Here is a 22,919-nt window from a genome sequence, read left to right as displayed (position 1 = left end):
AAGATAAGGGAAAAAAGTAAAATTAATCAAGATGAATTCAGATGAGTTAAATCAATGCAGCATTGAGAAAAAACAAGGGATTATTTAATCAGCATTCAATCCAAAACTTTTCATATGCTGTATAAGCACATTGACATCAATTTTGATGTCACTTTGCCAACTTCATGGACAATTAGAATTAAATGTATACAGAAATTCAAGCAGAATTCTATTAGAAACATGCATTACTCACAGTTTTTAATACTCTATTATGTATATAATGAGTACTACAATGAAAATCTTCCAAAGCATTTTCTTCAAAAAGTAGAAATGAGCCAAAATATATGCTTTCTAATATTTAAGTATTCCACACTAACATTTGCAGCCCCAATTAGTTTTGCAAGGTTGGGAACAGCATTAAATTACCTACCTTTGATGGTTTAAGTCTCGGAAGCCCAGTTCTATAAATCTTGAAGGGCCTTTCTCCACAGAAGTTAAATAATGTCAACAGTTTAGTAACAGTTTTGATAGGGAATAATTTAACAAAGCACAACATTTGAGCTTAAAAAGCATGCAACATTTACAAAAGATAAAACTTCTTGAAGTTGCAATATCTTAATTTATCCAGTATTGTAAGAAAATACTATTTCCAATGGATAAAAAGTTTTACCGAAAACAAAAAGACAGTCTCCCACCCTTTTAAAAGCAAGTTAAGGCCAACTGAATTAAGACTCTATGGTAATAGCTAAAGAGATCAGCTGAAATTAGTTTTGAAAAGACGTTTTAAATTGCAAAAGTATTCTCAACGCTTACAAAAATGAGCTTGTTACAATACAAATGTTAAGATATTACAGCTTTAAGAAGAAATGTAGAAACCATCTGGTGGTTTCTTGTATCTGCTTTGACTTAACAAAAATGTACAGAAATCAAAAAGGAAAAAAAGAGAACAAAAATATACCTCTGACTTACCACTGTTAGCTGCTAACATGTCAATCATTCGACCAGGTGTGCAAACAATAATTTCAGCACCTCTTTTCAGCTCAGCAATCTAAAAAAACAAACATGAAATTTTATAGTCTATTTACCACTAATGCTTATTTAAACAGATTGAAAATATTGTCCTTGGTCCCAGGATTGCTACAAAAGGTTAAGGCAGGGGTTTGATTAGAAGACTCTAAAGTTTCCTGCTCAATTCTTTTTTTTTTTAAAGATTTATTTATTTATTTATTTATGCAAGCACTAGGTACAGTCAGAAGCGCGGGAGGGTGAGAGAATTCACCAGAGCCAGAGCGGGGAGCAGAGCAGGCAGAAGGACCCAAGTACACTGCTGAGGGGAGCAGCGGGCGGCAGGAGAGGTCTGCGCGCCATATGGGACCCTCCTCCGGTGGCCGGGGAGCAGCCGGGGATTGAACCGGCGCTGAAGAGGCCGCAGGCAGCTTCGCAACCCAGCACTCAACCGCTGCGCCACCGGGGAGGCCCCCTGCTCAATTCTTTAGAATGCTGAAGCACTACTAAAGGGGTAGGTAGTAGCAACATGATCATACTACACTGTAATCTAGAAATTATCAAATAAAATCACAAATTTTAACCAATTTTATTTTGGCATAACCCATCAAAACCAAGAAAGAAACATGAGAGAGCAGGAGATAAAGTGGTTATATAGATCAACATTTTTCACACTGAGAGTTGATTCCATTATCAACTCATGAAATCAGTAAGTCACAACCAGTGGTTTTAAAATAAAACAGAATGGAAATACCAGAACGCACTAGCCAACATAAAGCTTCTGTTTGACATTTTTATAAATATAAGATGCATAGCACACACCAAGTTATCTTAAATTTCTGATTAAAGGCTTTGGTCAAAAAAAAAAAAAAAAAAAAAAAAAAAAAAAAAAACCTGACAAACATAAACTTAGAAAACTAACTTCAAATGTTTAAAATAGCTTGGAATACAGGCCTAGAGGTTAAGTCTCAGTGCTATCACCTCTATGGCCTGAGTTCAACCATTAGCCAGAGAGGTAACCCATATATGGCTCAGAAGACCTCTCCTGTCTTGCACACTGCTCCTTTCAGCAGTGTATTTCAATAAATCTGCCTGTTCTGCTCCCCATTCTGTCTCTGGTGAATCCTTTCACCTCCCCCAACTCTGCCTACACCCCAGTTCTTCTATGGAAAAATAAAATAAAATAGTTTAGAATACCAAAAGCAAAGATTCCCATAGTGTGTCTTTATATAACACAAACTCTCAAAAAGAGTTTTATGATTAAGTAAATTCAGAAAAATGCCACTTAATTCATCCCATTTTTCTAGATTAGCTTAATAAAGGCTAAGAAGTTCAGTAGAAAAGAAACTTTTAACTTTGTATATTCCATTTCCAAACTTCTTTGATCATAAAGCTGACTTTTTTACTTCTTCTAGTTAAAACTAAATATCTGATGATAAACTTGTATAAATGCCAAACAAAAGATTGAATGAAGGTATGTTTAAATAATCTGTGCTAAAATCACTGAAGAATGCTGATGATATTAAAGCATCCCACTCACTGCAACCGTTTAAAGATGTCAGCATAGAGAAAATAAATGCTGGCCCATGAATCACAAGAACCTAGGTCCTAGGACAAGCTATGGCATCATTAAGCTAAAATGTGTTAACCTTTCTGAATATTTCCTTATTTATACAATGGAAAAAAATATCTGCCTTCCTTGAGCATGGAAAGACAAAGAGGAAGAAGCAACCTAAGGGAAAAACTACTCAAAAATTGAAAAATAACACCATTCTGACCATTAATTTCACACCTCCTATTTTAAAAATTGTTAGAAGCAATCACTATTAAAACACTGAAACAGAAAATCACTTTTATTTTATTAAGTCATTCAACTTAAGAATGCAAAAACTGAATGTTTAACTACCTGCTCACTGATTCCTGTTCCACCATAAACACAGACCACTCTAAGTCCCAAGGTCTTGGAAAACTTCTTACATTCTTTAGTAATTTGTAAAGCCAGTTCTCGAGTTGGAGTCATGATGACGGCTGAAAAGATAAATATGTCAAAAGCCTAACCACCAAAAATTTTGATGCTCTGCTTTAAAGTATTAAATTTAACCTCTGCAATAAAGTTCAGTTCTCTAATACTATTTTTTGTATTGTTTTATGCACCTCTGAAAATCCTATTTTTTTTTCCAAAAACTTAATTAACAGAAATTGTTATGGAAGAAAATTTTAAGAAGATTTTAAGAACATGCTATAGGGAGACAAATGAGTTAAATACCCTCAGGAAAATACTCGGTTTAAACAGAATGCATGTTGTTCTCAACTGCAAATCACAGAGCAAAGACAATCAAGTGACTCACTGTGCTGCAGAACCATACCTCGGCTTCCGGAAACAACCTTGGTCTGAGGGGCACAGACAGAGGAGAAATACACTGTGCCCTCCGTTTCCAAGAGTGGAGCTGAACAACTTTCCAAAACCCTACTCAAATTTGCAGAAGAGAGAGCTGCCAAATGAATCAAGAAATCTGAAGACCTAATCCTGAATGAAATGCTGGCACTATAGCCTTTTAAGGCAAAAAAATAAAAAATAAAAAGGAAAATACATTTCCTTACAATCTTCTATGTTGAGTTTATAGATCCACAGATACTGGCTAAAAACAAACCTCAACATAAATAGATAGATGCACAAGGAGACTACCTGCCGAGTCAGAGTTTAAAAATTGAGCTGTGCCAGGAGAGGCTGTTTTTGTACTTCTGAGATGTCACTCCAGAGCTCTGATGATTGTCACTCCACCTGCTGGTTAAGGGGAAATCAGCCCCAAAGTGCCAAATTTATAAAGGAAATGTACATCAAGACATCTTTATTGTCATAATTAAGTACATTATAAAGTATCAGGTCTTTCTGATAAAATGACAGCAAATAGTTTAATGAAAGGAATCATACCTATTGGTCCCTCTCCTTCTTCTAATGACCTCTGATCCATGATGTGTCTAAACATGGGCAACAGAAATGCAATGGTCTTTCCACTTCCTGTTTTGGCAATACCAATCAAATCTCGTCCAGACATGATAGCAGGAATGGCTTGGGTTTGGATTGGGGTGGGCTTTTCATAGCCATGCCTTATAAAAAAAAACAAAGGAAGGTAAGGAAGGAATTAATATATCAGGCCTCCCATAAGACTAAGGTCTTTCAAAATGTGATCTATCTATAAATATTATTTAGCAAAAAAGAATGGATTACTGTACTGCATGAACCTAGAAAATACGTTAAGTGAGGCAAGATACACTGATATGATCCCATTTCTATGAAATATCTAGAATAAGCAAATCTATATTGACAGTGAATTAGTGGTCTCCCTAGGATGGAGGACAAAGGAGAAGACTGATAATGGCTACATGTCTCTCTTGGAGATGAAAATGTTCTAAAATTAGATTATGGTGGGGGCCTTCCTGGTGGCGCAGGCGGTTGAGCACAGCGCTATGAAGCTGTCCGCTGTCTCTACAGTGCTGGTTGATCCCCGCTGGCTGTGGAGCAACCCACATGGTGTGGCAGACCTCTCCTGTCTCACCCGCTGCTCCCCTCAGCAATGTATTTCAGTCAGTCTGGCTGTTCTGTTTCCCGCTCCGTCTCTGGTGAATCCTCTCACCCTCTTGCAAGTCTGGCCTGTACCCTGGTTCTTGTATAAATAAATAAATCTTAAAAAAAAAAAAATAGATTATGGAGATGATTGCACAACTCCATAAATACAATAAAAACCACTGAATTGTGGGCCTCCCTGGTGGCGCCGAACTATGAAGCAATCTTCAGCCTCTGCAACACGAATTCGATCCCTGGCCGGCCAGGGAGAAACCCACATGGTGAGGCAGACCACTCCTGTCTTGCCTGCTGCTCCCCTCAGCAGTGTATTTCAGTCTGTCTGCCTGTTCTGCTCCCAGCTTTGTCTCTGTTGAATCCTCTCACCCTGCAAACCTATGGCCTGTACCTACCTCTTGTATGCATAAATAAATCTTAAAAAAAAAAAAAAAAAAACACTGAATTGTACACTTTAAAAGGTAACCTTTGTGATATGTAAATTACATCTCAATATCTAAGACCAGAAAGAACAAGATTTTCCAATAGAGTAAAAATGTAACCAAGGGGAATAATTGTGTGAAAAAACTATTTTGAGTAGCAGGACATTGGGAAATGCACAATCATTAACTACTTACTTTTTCAGAGAATTTAAGATCTTCATGGAAATTCCACATTGGACCCAAGATTTAATTGGTTTTGGGCAACCTTTTCCCTTGACTGTAATGCCCTCCATTTCCAAACGAAATACATTTACCTCTACAAAAAAAAAAGTTGAGATTAAAAAAGTCTTAAATATTGTGCTTATAGCGGCTACTACTTTTGCAGTGGGCATATTAAGGTAAAGAATCTCAAATTCTTATTTTAGTGTTACCAAAAATAACTTCATATAAAACCTACAGAGCAAAGCACTAAACAGCCCAGAGATACAGTTAAAGGTATCACTGTTGCAATCAACTAAGGATAAGAAATACTCCATGGGCCTCCCCGGTGGCGCAGCGGTTGAGTGCTGGGTTGCGAAGCTGCCCACAGCCTCTGCAGCGCTGGTTCAATCCCCAGCTGCTCCCGGCCACCGGAGGAGGGTCCCACATGGCGCACAGACCTCTCCTGCTGCCCGCTGCTCCCCTCAGCAGTGTACTTCGGACCTTCTGCCTGCTCTGCTCCCTGCTCTGGCTCTGGTGAATTCTCTCACCCTCCCGCGCTTCTGACTGTACCCAGTGCTTGTATAAATAAATAAATAAATCTTTAAAAAAAAAAAAAATACTCCTGTTTCTACAATTTTGGCTTCAAGTTGCAACAGGAATAAATGAATAATGATAGACAAGCAATACAACCACTTGCTCTACAAGCAGGAGGTACCCAGATTATCCTTATTTTACCATTATCACCCAGATTCACATTGGTTCCTCACTCTCAAATATCAGAAAGAAATGGCTAGTAATATTTTATTTGCTAAACTTCACATAAAAGTTATTTTCAATACTGAAAATCTCAACATGAGACAAGACAACTTTTGTTCACATTTTAAATACTCCCAAAAACATACTGACTCAAAAACATCCTCCTCACTGCTCTCGATCGTTGCAGATGATGTTCCCACTCTTTAGAATGACATACTGCATTCTGGTTCCCACGCTCACTTCTCCAAGTGAGCCAGGCAAATTCCTTCCATGCATCCATCAGCTCACAGCCAATGCACACTGACTCCAGAAAAATAAGTGTTAATTCTTCTTCTATTTCCACAATAACCAATAAACAAATAAGAAAACTTTACCTTCTTGAGACATTTTTGCTAGTTCTGGAACTTCAACGTAAAAGTTTTTTCTGAATGGTTCATATTCAATTTTTCCATGATCTACGGGTTCTAGAAGCTTTCTCTGTTTTGTCTGATAGCCTGTAAGGGCTGTCTGAAGATCAACTTCTTCCTCCTCTGAAGAATACTATAATTTTTTAAAAAAGGAGTTAAGAGCAAAATTCATTACCATTTTCTCCTTATGGGACGCAATATTCCTAGCATTTAAAAAACTCCTCTCTCTCTCTCTGGGCCTCCCTGGTGGTGCAAGAGGTTAAGGCGCAACCTATGAAGCTATCTGTAGCCACTGCAGCACAAGTTCAATCCCCCGCCAGGAAGCTACCCACATGGCACGGCAGACCTCTCCTGACTTGCTCGCTGCTCCCCTCAGCAGTGTATTCCAGTCAATCTGCCTGTTCTGTTCCCCACTCTGTCTCTGATGAATCCTCTCACCCTCCACACCTCTGGTCTGCACCCCAATTCCTGTATGCATAAATAAATCTTTAAAAAAAATAAAAAAATAAAAAAAATAAAAAACTCCTCTCAGAGAAGATACGTTTGTGCTTTCTAAAGTTTCAAAATTTTTTCTTTATCTCTAGCCCTTCCAGAACATTCTAACAAATTACAGCTAAAATAACATAATTTGACATAACTTCAATAAAGTTTTGCTATAGTCCTATCTAAATGTTTACATTGCATAGTAAAGTAACAGGAAGAAATTTCATTCATCCTATTACTGCATTTCTTCCTTCCCTATTGCACATCTGAGGTGTGTTGATGAGGTGTGCAGGAGGGAATCAAACACTGACATAGAGCAACAGGTCAAAGATGTCAGCATGTTCTACCAACTGGATATTCAGCTACAATATTGTTAAGACTAGTAAGAATTCCTCTTAATACTAGTTTAATAAAGAAAAGCATGTTTCCATTAATGCTATCTAATAAGTGATTCTACGACAATACCATGAACAAGACAAAAATTAATAAAGAATTACCTCCATGGCATCCTGATCATTCTCCATGAGCTCACCTTTCTTCTTATCAGAATCTACAACTGCTTTTTTGGTAGTCACAACAGTGACCACTTTTGTGACTGTTGGCCCAGACTTCTAAAAAAAAAAAAATTTTTTTTTTTAAATATTTTGCAAAGTTGAAACAATATATAGAAGCAGAACTGAAGCACAGTAATTGTTATAATTTATGTTAGCTTATGACAACTTAAGTGGCAACTTATGAAAAAACTTATTTCTATAAATCTTAAAATGTAATACAATCACATATTTTACAATACATCAATGTAGCTTACTATATAACACATCTTTTTATATAACAGTAGATAATGCAACTTATTTTCAAACACTACTAAATGGGACTTTTCCTTCACTCGACAATACAGACATTGTTTTAGAAGTTTAGAATGACTCAACAAACGAAACAGGTAAAGGTCATAGCTCCTGGGGAGCTTTTATTTTCATAAAAGACAAAAAATAAATGATAGAAAGTTCTCATAAAGGACAAAAAATAAACATGATAGAAAGTTCAAAATTTGGTTAAAAAGTAACACATGCTATATGAAAAGAAAAATAGACTAGGAGGGGGTATTAGGAGTATGAAAGATGAAAATGCTGGGAAAATCTGGAGAGGAATTATTGATAAAACAGCAAGCAGGGGCCTCCCAGGTGGGGATTAATACTTAAGATGCAACCTATGAAGCTGTCCACAGCCTCTGTAGCCTCTGTAGCACGAGTTTGATTCCCTAGCCGGCCAGGGAGCAAGCCACATGGCGCAGCAGACCTCTCCTGACTCGCCTGCTGCTCCCCTCAGCAGTGTATTTCAGTCAGTCTGCCTATTCTGCTCTCCACTGTCTCTGGTGAATCCTCTCACCCCCATTCCCCACACACACCCCTTTGTCCTGTACCCCAGCTCTTGTATGCATAAATAAATAAAAAAAAAGCAAAGATACTGAAAAAAGATGATGTTGGCAATAATGACTTTTAAAAGAAGTAATTTATAGCTAAAAATCACTAGCATCTGTAGTCCTCAGATGTGAGAAAGAAGCAAAAACATTAACTTTTAAAGTCACGCATTTTGGCAGGTTAATGCAACAATGAACTCAAGTTATCCAATTAAAAATAGAGATCTTTAAAAATAATAAGGAAAAATTCCATACCTTTTCATTACCTCCACCACCTTTAACACTTCTCATGTTAAACTTTTTTACTTCCTCTTTCACTTCCTCCATATAAGCATCTAATGGATCTAACTCTTCACCCTCCATTTCATTTCCTTCCTTTTCAGCTTCTGCAGGATCATCTTCATCATCTAAAACATTAGAATACATTTCCTTTGAACATGTGTTTCCAAAAAAAAGAATAATCACACCACACTTCACCATTCTTTTATCTCATTACCCAAACACTCTCCTATCTACAGGGCAATTCAAATGCTCACACCTATAATTTTTCACATTAATTAAGTATTAATTTTGAGTAATAATGATAAAGGAAATAAAGGATAAAATTACAAATCATTAAGCTTAAACAAGGAAAAAAGATTAATTATGCAAAAAAACAGATCTCCCACATTAACTTTTACAATTGCACTACTAGAAGCAGAACTGAAAATTTTCTCTGCTTAATAATCTTTAGTTATCAATTACCTTTCTTTAAATTACAAAAGAAAAAAATAGCAGATAAATTATTAAGAAATCTAGTCTTATTTAACTAAGGACATTAATACTTAAAGATATAATCCATTCATTCATCTATTTAAACTAATATGAATTTTCACAGAAATGGATCAAAATTCCATTTTCCTACAAAACTTCACTTTTCTACACACTACTAAAACCCCAAAAGTCAAAACTAGATATGGAGGAGAAATGCTTCTCTTCTAAATTATGGAAATCCAGAGGAACTTGAAAACATGACTAAATTATCTTCATTACAAAAATTCTTAAAGGAAAAAAAAAAAGAGAGCTGTTCACTCACTGTGTCCCTTAGTACCCTAAAGTAAAATGAGTGATTTTTTCCTGATCACTACTATTAGCAATTTAAATTTTAACAGAAATATTAATAGGAGTATTTAAAAATCTCAATATGAAACAAGCAATTTCACTTCTAGGTATATACCCAAAAGAAATGAAAGCAGGAATTCAGACACTTGCACATTAGTATTTATAACAGCATTATTCACAAGTGCCAAAAAAAGGTATAAACAACCAAATACTCAACAACAGATGAATATGTAAACAATTTAATAGATACATACAATGGAGTATTACTTAGCCTTAAAAAGGAAGAAAATTCGGACGCATACTACAATATGAATAAATCTTGAAGACATTATGCTAAGTATAATAAGCAAAGCACAAGGATAATACTGTATGATTCCAGTGAAGGACCTAGAATAGGTAAATCATAGAAACAAAAAGTAGAATACAGATTACCAGGCACTGTTCTAGGGGTTTAAGGAAAGGGGGGACAAAATTACTGCTTAATAGGTACAAAGTTTCCATCTGGGATGATAAAGCCCTAAAAAAGGACAGGGTGATGGGCACAGCATTGTGTAAAATTGTGAATGTCATTAATGTCACTAAATTTTATGGTTAAAATGGTAAACATGATGTTATGTTTTTTCACAGTAAAAGATAGTCTAAAAAAATCCCAATATAAACTATTACTCGCAGTTCTAGAATATTCTATATGAATTGTTCTCTAGGCTATAAGTCTAAGAAATAAACATACCATCATCATCTTCTAAACTCCATTTTTTCCCTTGTTTCATCTCTTCAATTTCCTTTTTCAGTTCCCCTATGTTTTCCATGGCCTTTTTGCGTTGTTCTTCTCGCCATTTTTCTACTCTTTCTTTTCGTTTTCTCATTTCTTCTTCTAGTTTATTCTGGTCAAAGTTCTTAGGGAAAAAATGAGCAAAACAAGAATTAACAGTTTTACTCCGTGGAACATTCCAAGTAATTCTCAAGAGTATAAAAAAAAGAACAAACTCCTAAATTTAGACCATCTTTAGTAAATCACATGTATTTTTACTATTAAATATACAAGTAAAAGGAAATCACAGTAAAAAGCATCTGCAACTAAAAAGCTAGAAAACAGACCTCAAACACCATAGATTAACCTCATGTCAGTTATACGCAACATGTACGCATGAAGGCAATTTCTCCCTGAAAGTAGAAACTAGTCTAATGAGCAAGCAAATTTTCCCAGCTAGATTCAATTTTTAATCCTCTTAACTTCTCCAAATGACCTCAATAAACAGTCATTTTCTATTACAAATTAGTAAGTAAATGAAAGCTTTTTCTCAACATGATTATGAAGTTTTGTTTTTTTTAATTAATCTTTAGGTCTAAATTTCCTGGAAAGTCATTTTAAAGACTTTATTAAGATTATTAGAACTCTAGGGCCTCCCTGGTGGCGCAGCGGTTGAGCGCTGGATTGCGAAGCTGCCCACAGCCTCTGCAGCGCCAGTTTGATCCCCGGCTGCTCCCCGGCCACCGAGGAGGGTCCCACATGGCCGGCAGACCTCTCCTGCCGCCCGCTGCTCCCCTCAGCAGTGTACTTCGGTCCTTCTGCCTGCTCTGCTCCCCCCTCTGGCTCTGGTGAATTCTCTCGCCCTCCCGCGCTTCTGACTGTACCCAGTGCTTGTATAAATAAATAAATAAATCTTAAGGGGGGGGGGAGATTATTAGAACTCTAAAGATGAGGGAAAAAATTCACTTTCATGGTCATAATCAGAACCTTAAAAGTTAAGTAGAAATCACAAATTTACATACACTACTATTAATACTATGCATGCAATCACACACGTAAAAAGCAATCAAAAAATTCTACAAAATTACTATGGCGATGGTGTGTTAGGCACCCAGGATTACAGAGAACTATTTCTTACATTGAAAATATTTTATAATATGGCTAGGTTTGTATTTTTAATTTAAATTTTTTCCAACAGAGAGATGTTAGCCCTAAATTTGTATCATTTATAATAAATCCATCCTCTGTAAAATTGAGTCCCAAAGGGTTTTTTTCCTCAAGGTCACTGGTGATTCAACAGAAGAAATCAGACCTTTCTATTTCTTACGCTGTATCTTTTCAACCTACCCTGCTCAGCAAGCAGGTGCTTAAAAAGAAAAGTGAACCCTTAAAAAACCAGAGCTTAAGAATAAAACAAGAAAAATCTCCCTGGTGGCGCAAAGGGTTAAGAAGCAAACTATGAAAACTGTCAGCAGCCTCTGCAGCAGGAGTTCGATCCCCGGGCTGGCCAGGGAGCAACCCACATGGCACAGCAGACCTCTCCGGACTCGCCCGCTACTCCCCTCATCAGTGTACTTCGGGTCAATCTGCCTGTTCTGTTCCCCACTCTGTCTCTGGTGAATCCTCTCACCTCCCCCCCAACACCTCTGGCCTGTACCCCAGCTCTTCTATGCATAAATAGATAAGTAAATCTTTTTTTAAAAAAAAGAATGAAACAAGAAGTAAAGTTATAACTTAGACTAAAATGAGCAAAAGAAGACCTCCCTGGTGGCATAGGGGGTAAGTTACAGCACTATCATGCTATCTCTGCTGCTCTCCTGTCTCACCCACTGCTCCACTCAGCAGTGTGTTTCAGTGGATCGACTTGTTCTGCTCCCCACTCTCTCTGGTGAATCCTCTCACCCCCACACTTCTGGCCTATACCCCAGTTCTTCTATTCACAAGTAAATAAATCTCTAAATTAAAAAATAAATAAAATGAGCCAAAGATATGAATACACAGTTGAAAGAAAACTGCAAATAGTATATAAACTTAAGAAAATACATTCTTATTTATATCATATCCATAGCATTTAAATATTCACTTGCAGTAGAGACACGCTACTCAATAAGAATGGTAAAAATTAAAATTTAAACCTCCCATGTTTGCAAGGATGTAAGGAAATAAGATTTTTTTCATGTTTAAATTCTTAAATCACAACTTATATGTTTTTGGAGGGCAACCTGATATTTATGAAAATGTTAAGTGTCTATACCCACTGACAAAAACAGTTCACTAACACTTCAGCACACACTATATTCACAACAGACTGTGAACAAGGATCAATGCCTGTTTACAGCAAGCAGGAAATAACCTAAATATCCACCAAGAGTGAGCTCTACCTTGTTGCAACAGAATACTATGTAGGCATTTTAAATGAGTTTTATTTGCATAAGCAGCTATAGAAAGATCTCTACTATGTAACAAAAGAAAACAGCAAGGTATTCTACTTCTTAAGATGGATGAATATACTACTGTTAATTATTCTTAAGCGCTTATATACCAATAAAATAATTTATGATTAAAAGCAAGGTATGAGGGCCTCCCCAGTGGCGCAGCGGTTGAGCGCTGGGTTGCGAAGCTGCCTGCAGCCTCTGCGGTGCTAGTTCGATCCCCGGCTGCTCCCAGGCCACCAGAGGAGGGTCCCACATGGCGCGCAGACCTCTCCTGCCGCCCGCTGCTCCCCTCAGCAGTGTACTTCGGTCCTTCTGCCTGCTCTGCTCCCCGCTCTGGCTCTGGTGAATTCTCTCACCCTCCCGCGTTTCTGACAGCACCCAGTGCATGTACAAACAAACAAACAAACAAAAAATACATGCCTCTTAAGAAAAATAAAAATAAAAGCAAGGTATGAAACAAAAAGCAAGGTATAAGAAATATATATGATATGAGGACATTTTCTGAGTAAAAACAGACAATAAATACAGATATGCAAGGAAATATCCTCAGATATGAGGAAAAAAGATAAACTTTTTGGGACTCATTTTTACAGAGGATATATGAATAAGTGTAGGCTAAAGACTTTTTTCCTATCTTTTTTCATGGGAACAAACATTTCATGTTTATCTTATTACATACCTACTCTCATTTATTTAAAAATAACAAATAACATTAAGAAAACAATATGTCATTGGAAAAACAAGTTTGCTACTATGCAACTACTTATTTATAAGTTAATAAACATACACCAGCATCTTTTTCTTTTTCATCCTCCTTGTCATCTTTGTCTTTTTTCTTCTCTTTAGAGCTTTCCCCACTATCTGTTTTCTCTTTGGACCTGGATCTTCCAAAAAGAGAGAAATAAGCATCATCTATTCATGCTTGGAAACATTAATTTTCAAATGCTTTTATACACTTGTGTTTACCTTTTTTTACGTATGTAACATCTAAGAATTAACAACATGTTTATATTCCATTAATAAAAACTTAAGAAATGTAATGAAAAATTAGTCCCAATACTATTCAGTATTTAGAAATTCACCCGAGAAAAATTGGACATTTCATATAAAAACAATTGCAAAATTTAATACGTAGTAATATTTAAATCCCAACAGGCTTTTACTCTGACCCTACTTAAGGAATCTTAAAATAGTATTTGTTAATTTTAATGTGACCAAATTAGACAATGCCCCCCCACCTTTGTAGTGCTTACTGAAGTTGCTTTTCTAAGAAACTTAAAAATCCTTCCAGATTTGGTAGATACCCAGAGATAGAGAAGATATTCTCAAGTACTACAAACTTCTAAAAATTATCTATGACAGAGAGAGGTACAATAATAACATTACCTATTTTCAGTTTTCTTGCTTTTATTACCAGGACTGGAAGAGCGGGATCGCCGGCCCCTGCTTCTACTCCTTGAGCGTCTCCTGTCTCGACTTCGAGATCTTCTGCGTTCTCGACTTCTATCTCTCTCTCTACTTCTGGAACGCCTGAAAGGGGGACGCTTTTTATTTATTCTGTGACCAAGCCAAGCTACCATTTCATGTCATGGTTCTATCCCATGCTCAAAGAAGCTTCTTAATTATCATCATTAAAGGCAGAGATTTCAATTAACTATCAAATCAGTGAAAAAGGGCGAGTAAAATCAATTCTTATAAATGGTCAGTGAAAAAAATGAGGATACAATTTTAAAATGTTTATTGAAAATATATCATGGCGGGGCCTCCCTGGTGGCACAGGGGTTAAAGACAGCGCTATCAAGCTATCACCAGCCACTGCAGTACGAGTTTGATCGCTGGCCAGCCAGGGAGCAACCCACATGGTGCAGCAGACCTTTCCTGTCCCGCCTGCTGTTCCCCTCAGCAGTGTATTTCAGTAGATCCACCTGTTCTGCTCCCCACTCCGTCTCTGGTGAATCCTCTCACACCCCCACCCCCACACCTCTGGTTTACACCACATTTCTTGCATGAATAAATAAATCTTTAAAAAAAAAAGGAAAGAAAATATATCATCTTGGAAAAAAATAAAAAGCTATCTAGAGCTTCTGTGGTGGCCTAGGAGTTAAGTCTCAGTGCTACCACCATGAAGACCTACCCACTCTGTCTCTGGTGAATCCTCTCATACACACTCCCTCCCCCCACCCCCACACCTCTGGCTGGCACCCCAGTTCTATGAAAAAATAAAATCCTAAAAAATAAATTAAAAATACAGCAATTATTAAAAAAAAAAAAAAAAAAGCAATCCAAAATCTAGTCTACAACAGAAAATCTAAATTTCACAGAAAGCCTAAACCTAAGTATAGGGATATGCAGTAAAGGATTGTGGGAAGATCATGGATATGACAGTTTGGAAATAAGCATTTTACCATGCTATTGCTACTAATGAGTGACCTGACATAGGGCAGAGTTCTAACACTCTGGGTTTCAGTTTCCTCATCTATAAAATAGGGAGACTTCACCAGATATTCTCAAAATCCTCTTGCTCTAAAATTGTGTGATTCTACTTTCACATCAAAAAGTCCAAGACCAAATATTAAAGGACCAAGCGCTTGACTGAACTGTGTAAAACTGATCCTGGACTTACACAATAAGGAATTGAAGAAGGCAGCAGTACTCAGACTGTGATTCCCTGAGAACCACGTAACATTTTTGCATCCTCTTCCTCCAATGTTTGAGAAAGATAAAGCTCTGTGATCAGCTTGCAATACCTGGATAACCTTATCTTCTTTTCTATTTTGATGAGAAGCTGCAATGGCAATTTGTTTTCGGTGTGGTGGAGATTTTTATTTAAAAGCTGTTTTTCACCTCAAGAAAAAGTTATGGCCTCTTGACTGCTGTCAAGGAATATGTAGTCAAGTAAAATATAAATTAAGAGTGCTCTTTGATTTAAATCTTAAACAGTTTTAAGTATTTAAGACAGCAAGCAGGGGCCGGAAATGGATTTTTTTTTAATATTTATTTATTTATGCATACAAGAGCTGGGGTACAGGTGTGGGGGTGGTGGTGAGAGGATTCACCAGAGAGAGCGGAGAACAGACCAAGCAGATCGATGGAAGTATACTGCTGAGGGGAACAGTGGGTGAGTCAGGAGAGGTCTGCTGCGCCATGTGGGCTGCTCCCTGGCCGGCCGGGTATAGAACTTGTGCTGCAGAAGCTGTGGATAGCTTCATAGGTTGCATCTTAACCCCTTGTGCCACCAGGGAGGCCCCAGAAATGGATCTTTTCAGGCGGCTTCAGGGGCTGCTCAAAACAGTTATTAGCGCCCATGAGACAGAATAAAGCCACCTTGAAGGCACATTCTTTTTACTTCTTTCTTAATTTCTCTCAGTGGGCATTAAAGGTTCTCTTTGGATTATATAAAATACAGCCTGAATTTTCCAAACTTCAGGCTCTAAGTCAGACAGATTGAGTTTGTGTTCTAGGCAAGTTACTTCTGGATCTAATCAAACAAGCAGGCATTAAAACAGAGGGTCTGCAAGGGGGCCACTAAATTCCAATGCAACACACACTTTTGAAGATATTCCATTTAATTGAGAAGACCCAATTTATCACGGGTCCTTTGGAGATTAATGCCTTACCTCAGACGCTTCCTGTCTCTTGACCGAGATCTTCTTTTATCCCTGCTACGAGACCGCTCTCTCCTTCTGTCTCTATCTCTGCTTCTAGACCGTCTGTCATCTCCACGTTTACTTCTTTTGTCTGAGGGTGAGCGACTTCTAGACCGACTTCCAGAACGCCCTCGTGACGCTGATCGCTTCCGATAGTGTCTAGATATTATTAAAAATTAACCTTAACAAACAGTTCCCATTATACTTTATTATTTATTTTATTATTCTTTACCCAAAAACCTGAGAGACAAATGAAACACTAAAAGGCCTTTTTATATATAAACTTTTAAAAAATCAGAGAGGAAAAAAATGACCCTTTTGTTTCAGCACATGAGAGGTGGTAAAATCTATCCTAAAGAAGTAACACAATAAAGAAAACAGAACAAGCTTCTGCCTTTGGGCCCTAAGCAGCTTTCTGATTTAAGCTCTGGTTTAAAAAAAAAATGATGACAGACAAGAAATAAATATATACTGTCAGTGGTGCAATGGAGAAAAACAGATCAGAGTGAAGGAAAAAGAAAATGGAAGGTAGGAGGTTAGCTAGGATATAGTATACAAAGTGATTAGAGAAGGTCTAGCTCATAAAGTAACATTCATTTCAGACATTTATCCTAGGCAAGTGACTTCTGGATCTAATCAAACAAGCAGGGGTTAAAACAGAGAGCCTATATGGGGAAGGAGCTAATCAGCTAAAAGACACAGCAAGTGCAAGACCCCTAAGGAGGAAGCTTGATTGATGTATTCAAGGATGGCAGCTAGGGTTAAAGGGGTGAGAGTGAGAGTAAGGAAAGTCAAACATGGAGCGTTCTCTAGAATTCTAGAGGCCAATTTAAGAACTCTCTTTACTGAGTAAGATGAAAAGCTAGAGAGAAATTTTAAGTGGAGTAACATAAACTCATTAATGTTTATAAAGAACTATTCAAGCTGCTAAAGGGAGAATAAACCAAAGTGAAGCACAGGCAGAAGCAGGTAAAACAATATTTGGCTGAATTGAGTAGACAGATGAAGCTGCCATTTACTAAGATGCAAAGGTTAAGGGAGAAGCCGTCATGGGAAATCCACACATGAGGCATCGGAGTTCAGGAGGTGGCTGAAATGAGTCTGGACTTCATAAGACAAAATAAAGTGGCGCGTCATCAGTGTGCCAAGGCTACTTCAAGCAGTAAACCTAACTAAGATGGATAAGGCATATGGGCCTAACCATCTCTCAAGCACCTAAAATTCAGTGTTTAGAAACTCAAACTTGTTAGCATTTTCTCCCAAACCCTTAATTATCCCAACTTCTAGCCAGCGGGATCAAAGTATCAGTTATCTTCTTTTGCTTTTTCTACATAACCAATAAAACACTGAGCATCACCAACATTGCCTCCCTAATTGTTTTTACATTATATCACATCCTCAGGGTTCCCACTATCACTACTCTGAGACCTGTTACTTAGGACATTTGAGGTGATCCCTGGTCGTTCTGCTTTAATTCCCTTTTCCCTTAAGTCTACAATGACTCCCAAATAAATTCGCAGCCCCTAAATAAATTCTTATTTTCAACACTAAATCTGTAATCCATTCCCATTCTGGTCCAAATCCCTTTCAGAACCTACTTCCTACTACTTCTCTTTAATCCTCATGAAACCCACATGTGTAGGTAAACTGGGTTCTTATATTTTTAAAAAGTTGTTCCCCATCTCAGTCTTTCATTATTTCCTCAACAAACCAAGAGCACAGTCCATAAAGGAGAAGGATGAAGGGCAGTAAGGGACTTCCCTGTGAAGGGCTTGAAGGCTGGGCTAAAGAGTCTGAATTTCACCTTGTAGTCAGAGCCCACAACCCCCAAAGTGGCTTAAACTTTGTTAGAAAAGTTGAAAACTTTGTTAGAAAACTAAGTAGAATCAAATACTAAGTATCATCCTTGTTCTCCCTTCTCGCTCTCTCTCCATCACCTGGTGATTCATTCTCCAACTGCATACCAAAAACAGACTGTGCTACATCTCTAACAAAATTCCCCTTGCCCTTTCTAGGCTGCTAACACCAGGGCAAGCATCTGCTGGGTTGTTAACCCCAAAAGAACACTCTGCAGAGGAAGATTAATGTTAACTTTTGGTGCGGAGCACCTCCTAGGACCAGGAAAGACAAAGCCCCTTATTCCCCTTACATCCTGCAACTCTTTAAATTCCTTTCCTGTTTATACAATTACAGCAAAACACACACACACACCCCCACCCCATTAGGGGAGCCTCTACTTTTAGGGTATTAACCCTGCTGACTCCCTTCGTGGCCACCTATTCACATAATAAACTCCTTTGTGCAAGACATCCTCAGGGTTCAGAGTTTGGTAGCTTACAGTCTTAGGAGCAGTAAGCACCAACAGGGACTAAGCAGGGGAATACATGACTTTATCTTTATTGTGAGTCACCCTGACCATAGTGTGAAGGGGCTTTTAGGCAAGCAAGATGAGGAAGATAATCCATTTGAGGCAAAGAGCAGTCTGATCAATAGATTAGGGCCTGAAGTAAGACAGGGGGAGCTGGAATGGGGACAGGGTGCAGAATCCAAGACCATGTAGGCAGTAAGACAGAAGAATGAGTCAAGTAAGTATCACTTGCAAGTTTCTGGTTTAGGTAGCCAGATGAATAGCAGAGATTTAAATTACTTTCACAAGAATTTGCTATAGTTATGAAATTCACCTTTATCCAGGAGAGTTTATCTATTTGCTGAATTTCATCAAGCTCTACCCTTAAGCTTTGGCCATTCCCCTCCATGTTAATTGGAGGGGAAACAACAAAGTGTATGAGCATGGGGGGAAAAAAAAAACCCAGCCTCACAGTCCCTGGATACCTAGGATTTCCGTCATTATTAAGTGCATGGCAATCACTCAAGTCAAAAATCTCAAGGTCCCGAGCCAATAAACAATCTAACGTTTTGATGAAATCATAGTTCCAAGATCTCCCAGTCCACAGTTTCAAAAGGATGGAAAGCATCCGCCCAGAAACATGAAATCTACTCGCAAAGTAAATCCCCAGTCAGTCTTCATGATTAACTAGTCTAGTAAACAATCACAGCCCAGGCAAAGCCTAGTCACCTTCAGGGTGTAGGTGATGTAAAAATGTTTGTCCCCAAGCTTCTTTCAACTGACTTGGGAAAATACCACACAGGTACAGAACAATGAACAGAAACACAGGGCGCGGGGCGCCAAGGAAATGCTGCAAATGCGAAGTGTCAGAACTTCGACGGGGCTCGTTACTGGGGCGTTCAGGGAGGGCTTCCTGGAAGTGGCGGGCTGCGGGGCCATCGTCAAAGTGGTGGCCGACCGTTCGCGCCCAGGAGCTCCAACCAGCGGGGGGCAGTGCGGGGGGCCCCTGGGCGCCCATCGTCGGCCCCAGAACAGCCATTCCCGCCGCCGCGGCGCCCCCCGACCCCAGGGGCCGCGGGCAACGCGGGCCGCACGTGGGGTCGCGCCGGGCCGGGCGCGGCCCGCGGCCACTCAGCTCCCGCCTCTTCCCCGCCCGAGGACGCCGCTAGCCCGCCGCCCGCCGCCTCACCGAGACTCCCGGCCCATGCTGCGGCCGCGGAAAGGCGGGCACTCGGTTACGACGCGCAGGAAAACTGGACAAAGGAGGCGACCGCGCCGCCTTCGGTCGCCGGGCGAGGAGCGGGGCTCTAAGCGGCGGCGGCGGCTCCAGCGGCGGCGGCCATCCGGGGCGGCCAACGAGAACAGGATGAGGCGCCCGCGGCAGGAGCGGCAGAGCCGGCCGGAAGCTGCTGTCTCCACAGCGCCGCCTCGCGGCTGGAGGCCGCACGGCGTCGGGCGCGCGGCACCAGCCGCCTTGGTCGGGTTTTCCCAGCACCGCCAGGAAATTCGCGGCTCCGCGGGGCTGGGAAGGGGGGTGCTCAGCCTGGCCCCAGCCTTGGGAGGCGCTGCGAAGGTCGCCGAGCTCAGTGAATGCAGAGCTGTCCTCGGACGTGTACAGACGTCCCCTTAACCTGCTAAGTGATGCTTACAAACATTGCCACTCACTCTCATTCACTTGTACGGTCATTTATTGATTTGTCATTCATTTGTCATTTATTTATATATTATTTGTTAAGCGGATTTTACAACCTAGTGGGGGTATGTACAAATTACTAAAAATACAAGCGGATTTAATACAAGTGTGTCCACCATAAGATGGAGGTCAGATATGTAGTTCCCTGAGACAGTGACCTTTAAGATGAGATTTGAGTCAAAGTTACAAAGAGCTACAAGTGAATTCATGTTTTAACGGTTCTCCACATTGCCTCCACATGAAATAAAAAAGGCCGCGTAGGGGGGATGTTTGTGTTAGATCGTCATATTCTGGATCTGGAGTATTTCCTTTGCATTTGAAAGACTTGTGTCCCAGATTCTGAAGTACAGTGAAGGTTGAGAATGACACCCCTCATGGAACACACTGAACAGTTGTTTTAGCTGAAAGCTACTTTACATGTCCCTGCACTGTTTAACTTTCTTACATCTAAGGCGAATAGAGAAGTTCTATGACTATCTTCACTATGGTGGCTGCTGAGTGGTTGTAAAGGTTTATAAAACTTCACCAAACTGTACACTTGAAATTGGCTGTTTTGTAAAAGAGACAATAACCAAAACAAAGAGAAACCCCACCACTGGGAGAAAATTTTTGCACACAACAATAATGATAATGGTCTGATCACAAAAATCTACAAAGAGCTGATGAGACTCAACAAAAACAAAGTAAATAATCCAGTCAAAAAATGGGCAGAAGAGTTAAAAAGAAACTTCTCCAAAGAGGAAACGCAAATGGCCAACAGGCATATGAAAAAATGTTCAACATCACTTGTAATCAGGAAGATGCAAATCAAAACTACAATGAGATACCATCTTACATCAGTGAGAATGGCACATATTAAAAAAAAAAACAGCAACAAATGTTGGCAAGGATGTGGAGAAAAAGGAACTCTCCTGCACTGATGGTGGGAGTGCAGAATGGTCCAACCACTATGGAAAGCTGTGTGGAGATTCTTCAACCTGCTAAAGATAGAGTTTCCATATGATCCAGCAATTCCACTCCTAGTTATTTACCCAAAGGACACAGAAACATTAATTCAAAAGGGCACCTGCACCCCTGTGTTTATAGCAGCACTATTTACAATAGCTAAGCTATGGAAACAACCCAAATGCCCAAAAATAGATGACTGGATCAAGAAGATGTGGTACATATACACAATGGAATATTACTCAGCAATCAAAAAAGATAAACTCATGCAATTTGCAGCAACATGGATGGAGCTGGAAGGGACCACGATTAGCCAAATAATCCAGAAAGAAAAAGAAAAATACCAGATGCTGTCACTCATAGCAGGAATTTGGAAAACCTAAATAAGGGACCAGGGAAAAGACTAATTATAATAAAGAAAAAATCAAAATCAACACTCAACTATAGATCAGAGACACATTACTGGGGTGGGGGGTGTTTGGACAGTAGGGATTAGGGTCAAAATAAGGGGGGTGGGTGGGAATTGTATAGGGAATATAACCAAAATGAAAATGCATACATTGTGCAAAAATGAAAAACGATGTATGAATTAAATAAAATAATAAAAAAGAAATTGGCTGTTTTAACTGCATGAAAACTTTACCTCAATAAATTTGATTTATTGAAAAAAGAAACGAAGGAGTTTAAACTCCAAGACTACTCTGGTCTCTTGCTGTTTATTGCCCACCTGTGGCAGCAGTGAGGACACTAGACTAGATTAGGGGGTCTGGCAGTTCGTGTCAAGGGTAATGAAGACCTGGACTACATGTTTAACAGAATGGACACCAATGGTCAAGTATCAGAATCACAGTAAAGTGCCTGAATGCACCGTAGGTGAAGAGTGTAGATTTCAGTTTATATGGAATAGAAAAATGACTAGTGGATGTGTTCTGCAGGCAATGCTATAAACGGTAATTGATAAACTGGATGTGAGCTATAAGGAAAAGCAAGAAATAAAGATGACACTCAGGATTTTAACAGAACTACTGTGAATTGTGGTGAACTTGTAAAAATGAAAAGGGTATGGAAGTCTATTTGGTGTGATGAAAGCCTACTAGGTATCCAGAAGGACATAATGGCTACCTAACAGGATATATAAGTCTGGAGTTCAAGAGAGAAATAGGAGAGGTAAGGGACATAGAATTTTGGGCCTTCCTGGTAGCACGGGGGTTAAGTCTTAGAGCTATTACCCCACTGTGGCCTAAGATCTGAGTTCAATCCCTGGCCAGGGAACTAACCCACATACGACACAACAGACCTCTCCTGTCTCACCCGCTGCTCCCCTTAGCAGTGAATTTCAGTATATCTGCCTGTTCTGCTCCCCACTCTGAATCTGGTGAATCCTCTCACCCTCTCCCACCCCCCGGCACCTCTGGCCTACAACCCAGTTATTTTAATGCATGAAGAAATAAATCTTTAAAAAGCAAATCTTTTAACTATAAAATAGATAATGATCTACACTGCCTGTGTCAACTGGCTAAATAGGGTTTTTTTTTTTTTCCCACTAAGAAGTAAACATGTTTATGTGAAGACTCTTTAGTGTCTTCTTAGGGGTGAAGAGTAACAAATCCATGAAAGATACTTTCCAAACTTTTATATACTAGGTTTATTATATAATCAGGAAAACTATGTTTGTAGTCTTACCTTAAGTCAGGGAATAAATAGACTGAAATAACGATACTTTTTTCATTATCCTGGTTCAAAATAAAAT

At 39.1% G+C, this 22,919-nt stretch overlaps 1 protein-coding gene across 1 annotated transcript in view; it reads right to left on the bottom strand.

The window, feature by feature from the left end:
* DDX46 (DEAD-box helicase 46) overlaps window positions 1-19,853 on the bottom strand; it is a gene marked incomplete at its 3' end in the record, with an annotated part of 49,168 nt that extends 29,315 nt beyond the window's left edge. Inside the window, exons 1-12 of the mRNA XM_084252127.1 lie at window positions 19,721-19,853; window positions 16,155-16,343; window positions 13,924-14,067; window positions 13,325-13,421; window positions 10,082-10,247; window positions 8,506-8,657; window positions 7,331-7,444; window positions 6,318-6,483; window positions 5,182-5,302; window positions 3,917-4,092; window positions 2,891-3,012; window positions 949-1,027 (exon numbers count right to left, since the gene is read on the bottom strand). Coding sequence (XP_084108253.1) covers window positions 949-1,027; window positions 2,891-3,012; window positions 3,917-4,092; window positions 5,182-5,302; window positions 6,318-6,483; window positions 7,331-7,444; window positions 8,506-8,657; window positions 10,082-10,247; window positions 13,325-13,421; window positions 13,924-14,067; window positions 16,155-16,343; window positions 19,721-19,737 — 1,543 coding nt within the window. The 5' untranslated portion in view covers window positions 19,738-19,853. The remainder of the gene's footprint in view (window positions 1-948; window positions 1,028-2,890; window positions 3,013-3,916; window positions 4,093-5,181; window positions 5,303-6,317; window positions 6,484-7,330; window positions 7,445-8,505; window positions 8,658-10,081; window positions 10,248-13,324; window positions 13,422-13,923; window positions 14,068-16,154; window positions 16,344-19,720) is intronic.
* Between the last annotated feature and the right edge of the window lie 3,066 nt (window positions 19,854-22,919).

This window comes from Talpa europaea (genome assembly GCF_964194135.1).
Source record: "Talpa europaea genome assembly, chromosome: 13".
Classification (NCBI taxonomy): domain Eukaryota; kingdom Metazoa; phylum Chordata; class Mammalia; order Eulipotyphla; family Talpidae; genus Talpa; species Talpa europaea.
The sequence above is the reverse complement of the archived record's forward strand: the minus strand, read 5'-3'. Positions and strand labels throughout refer to the sequence as shown.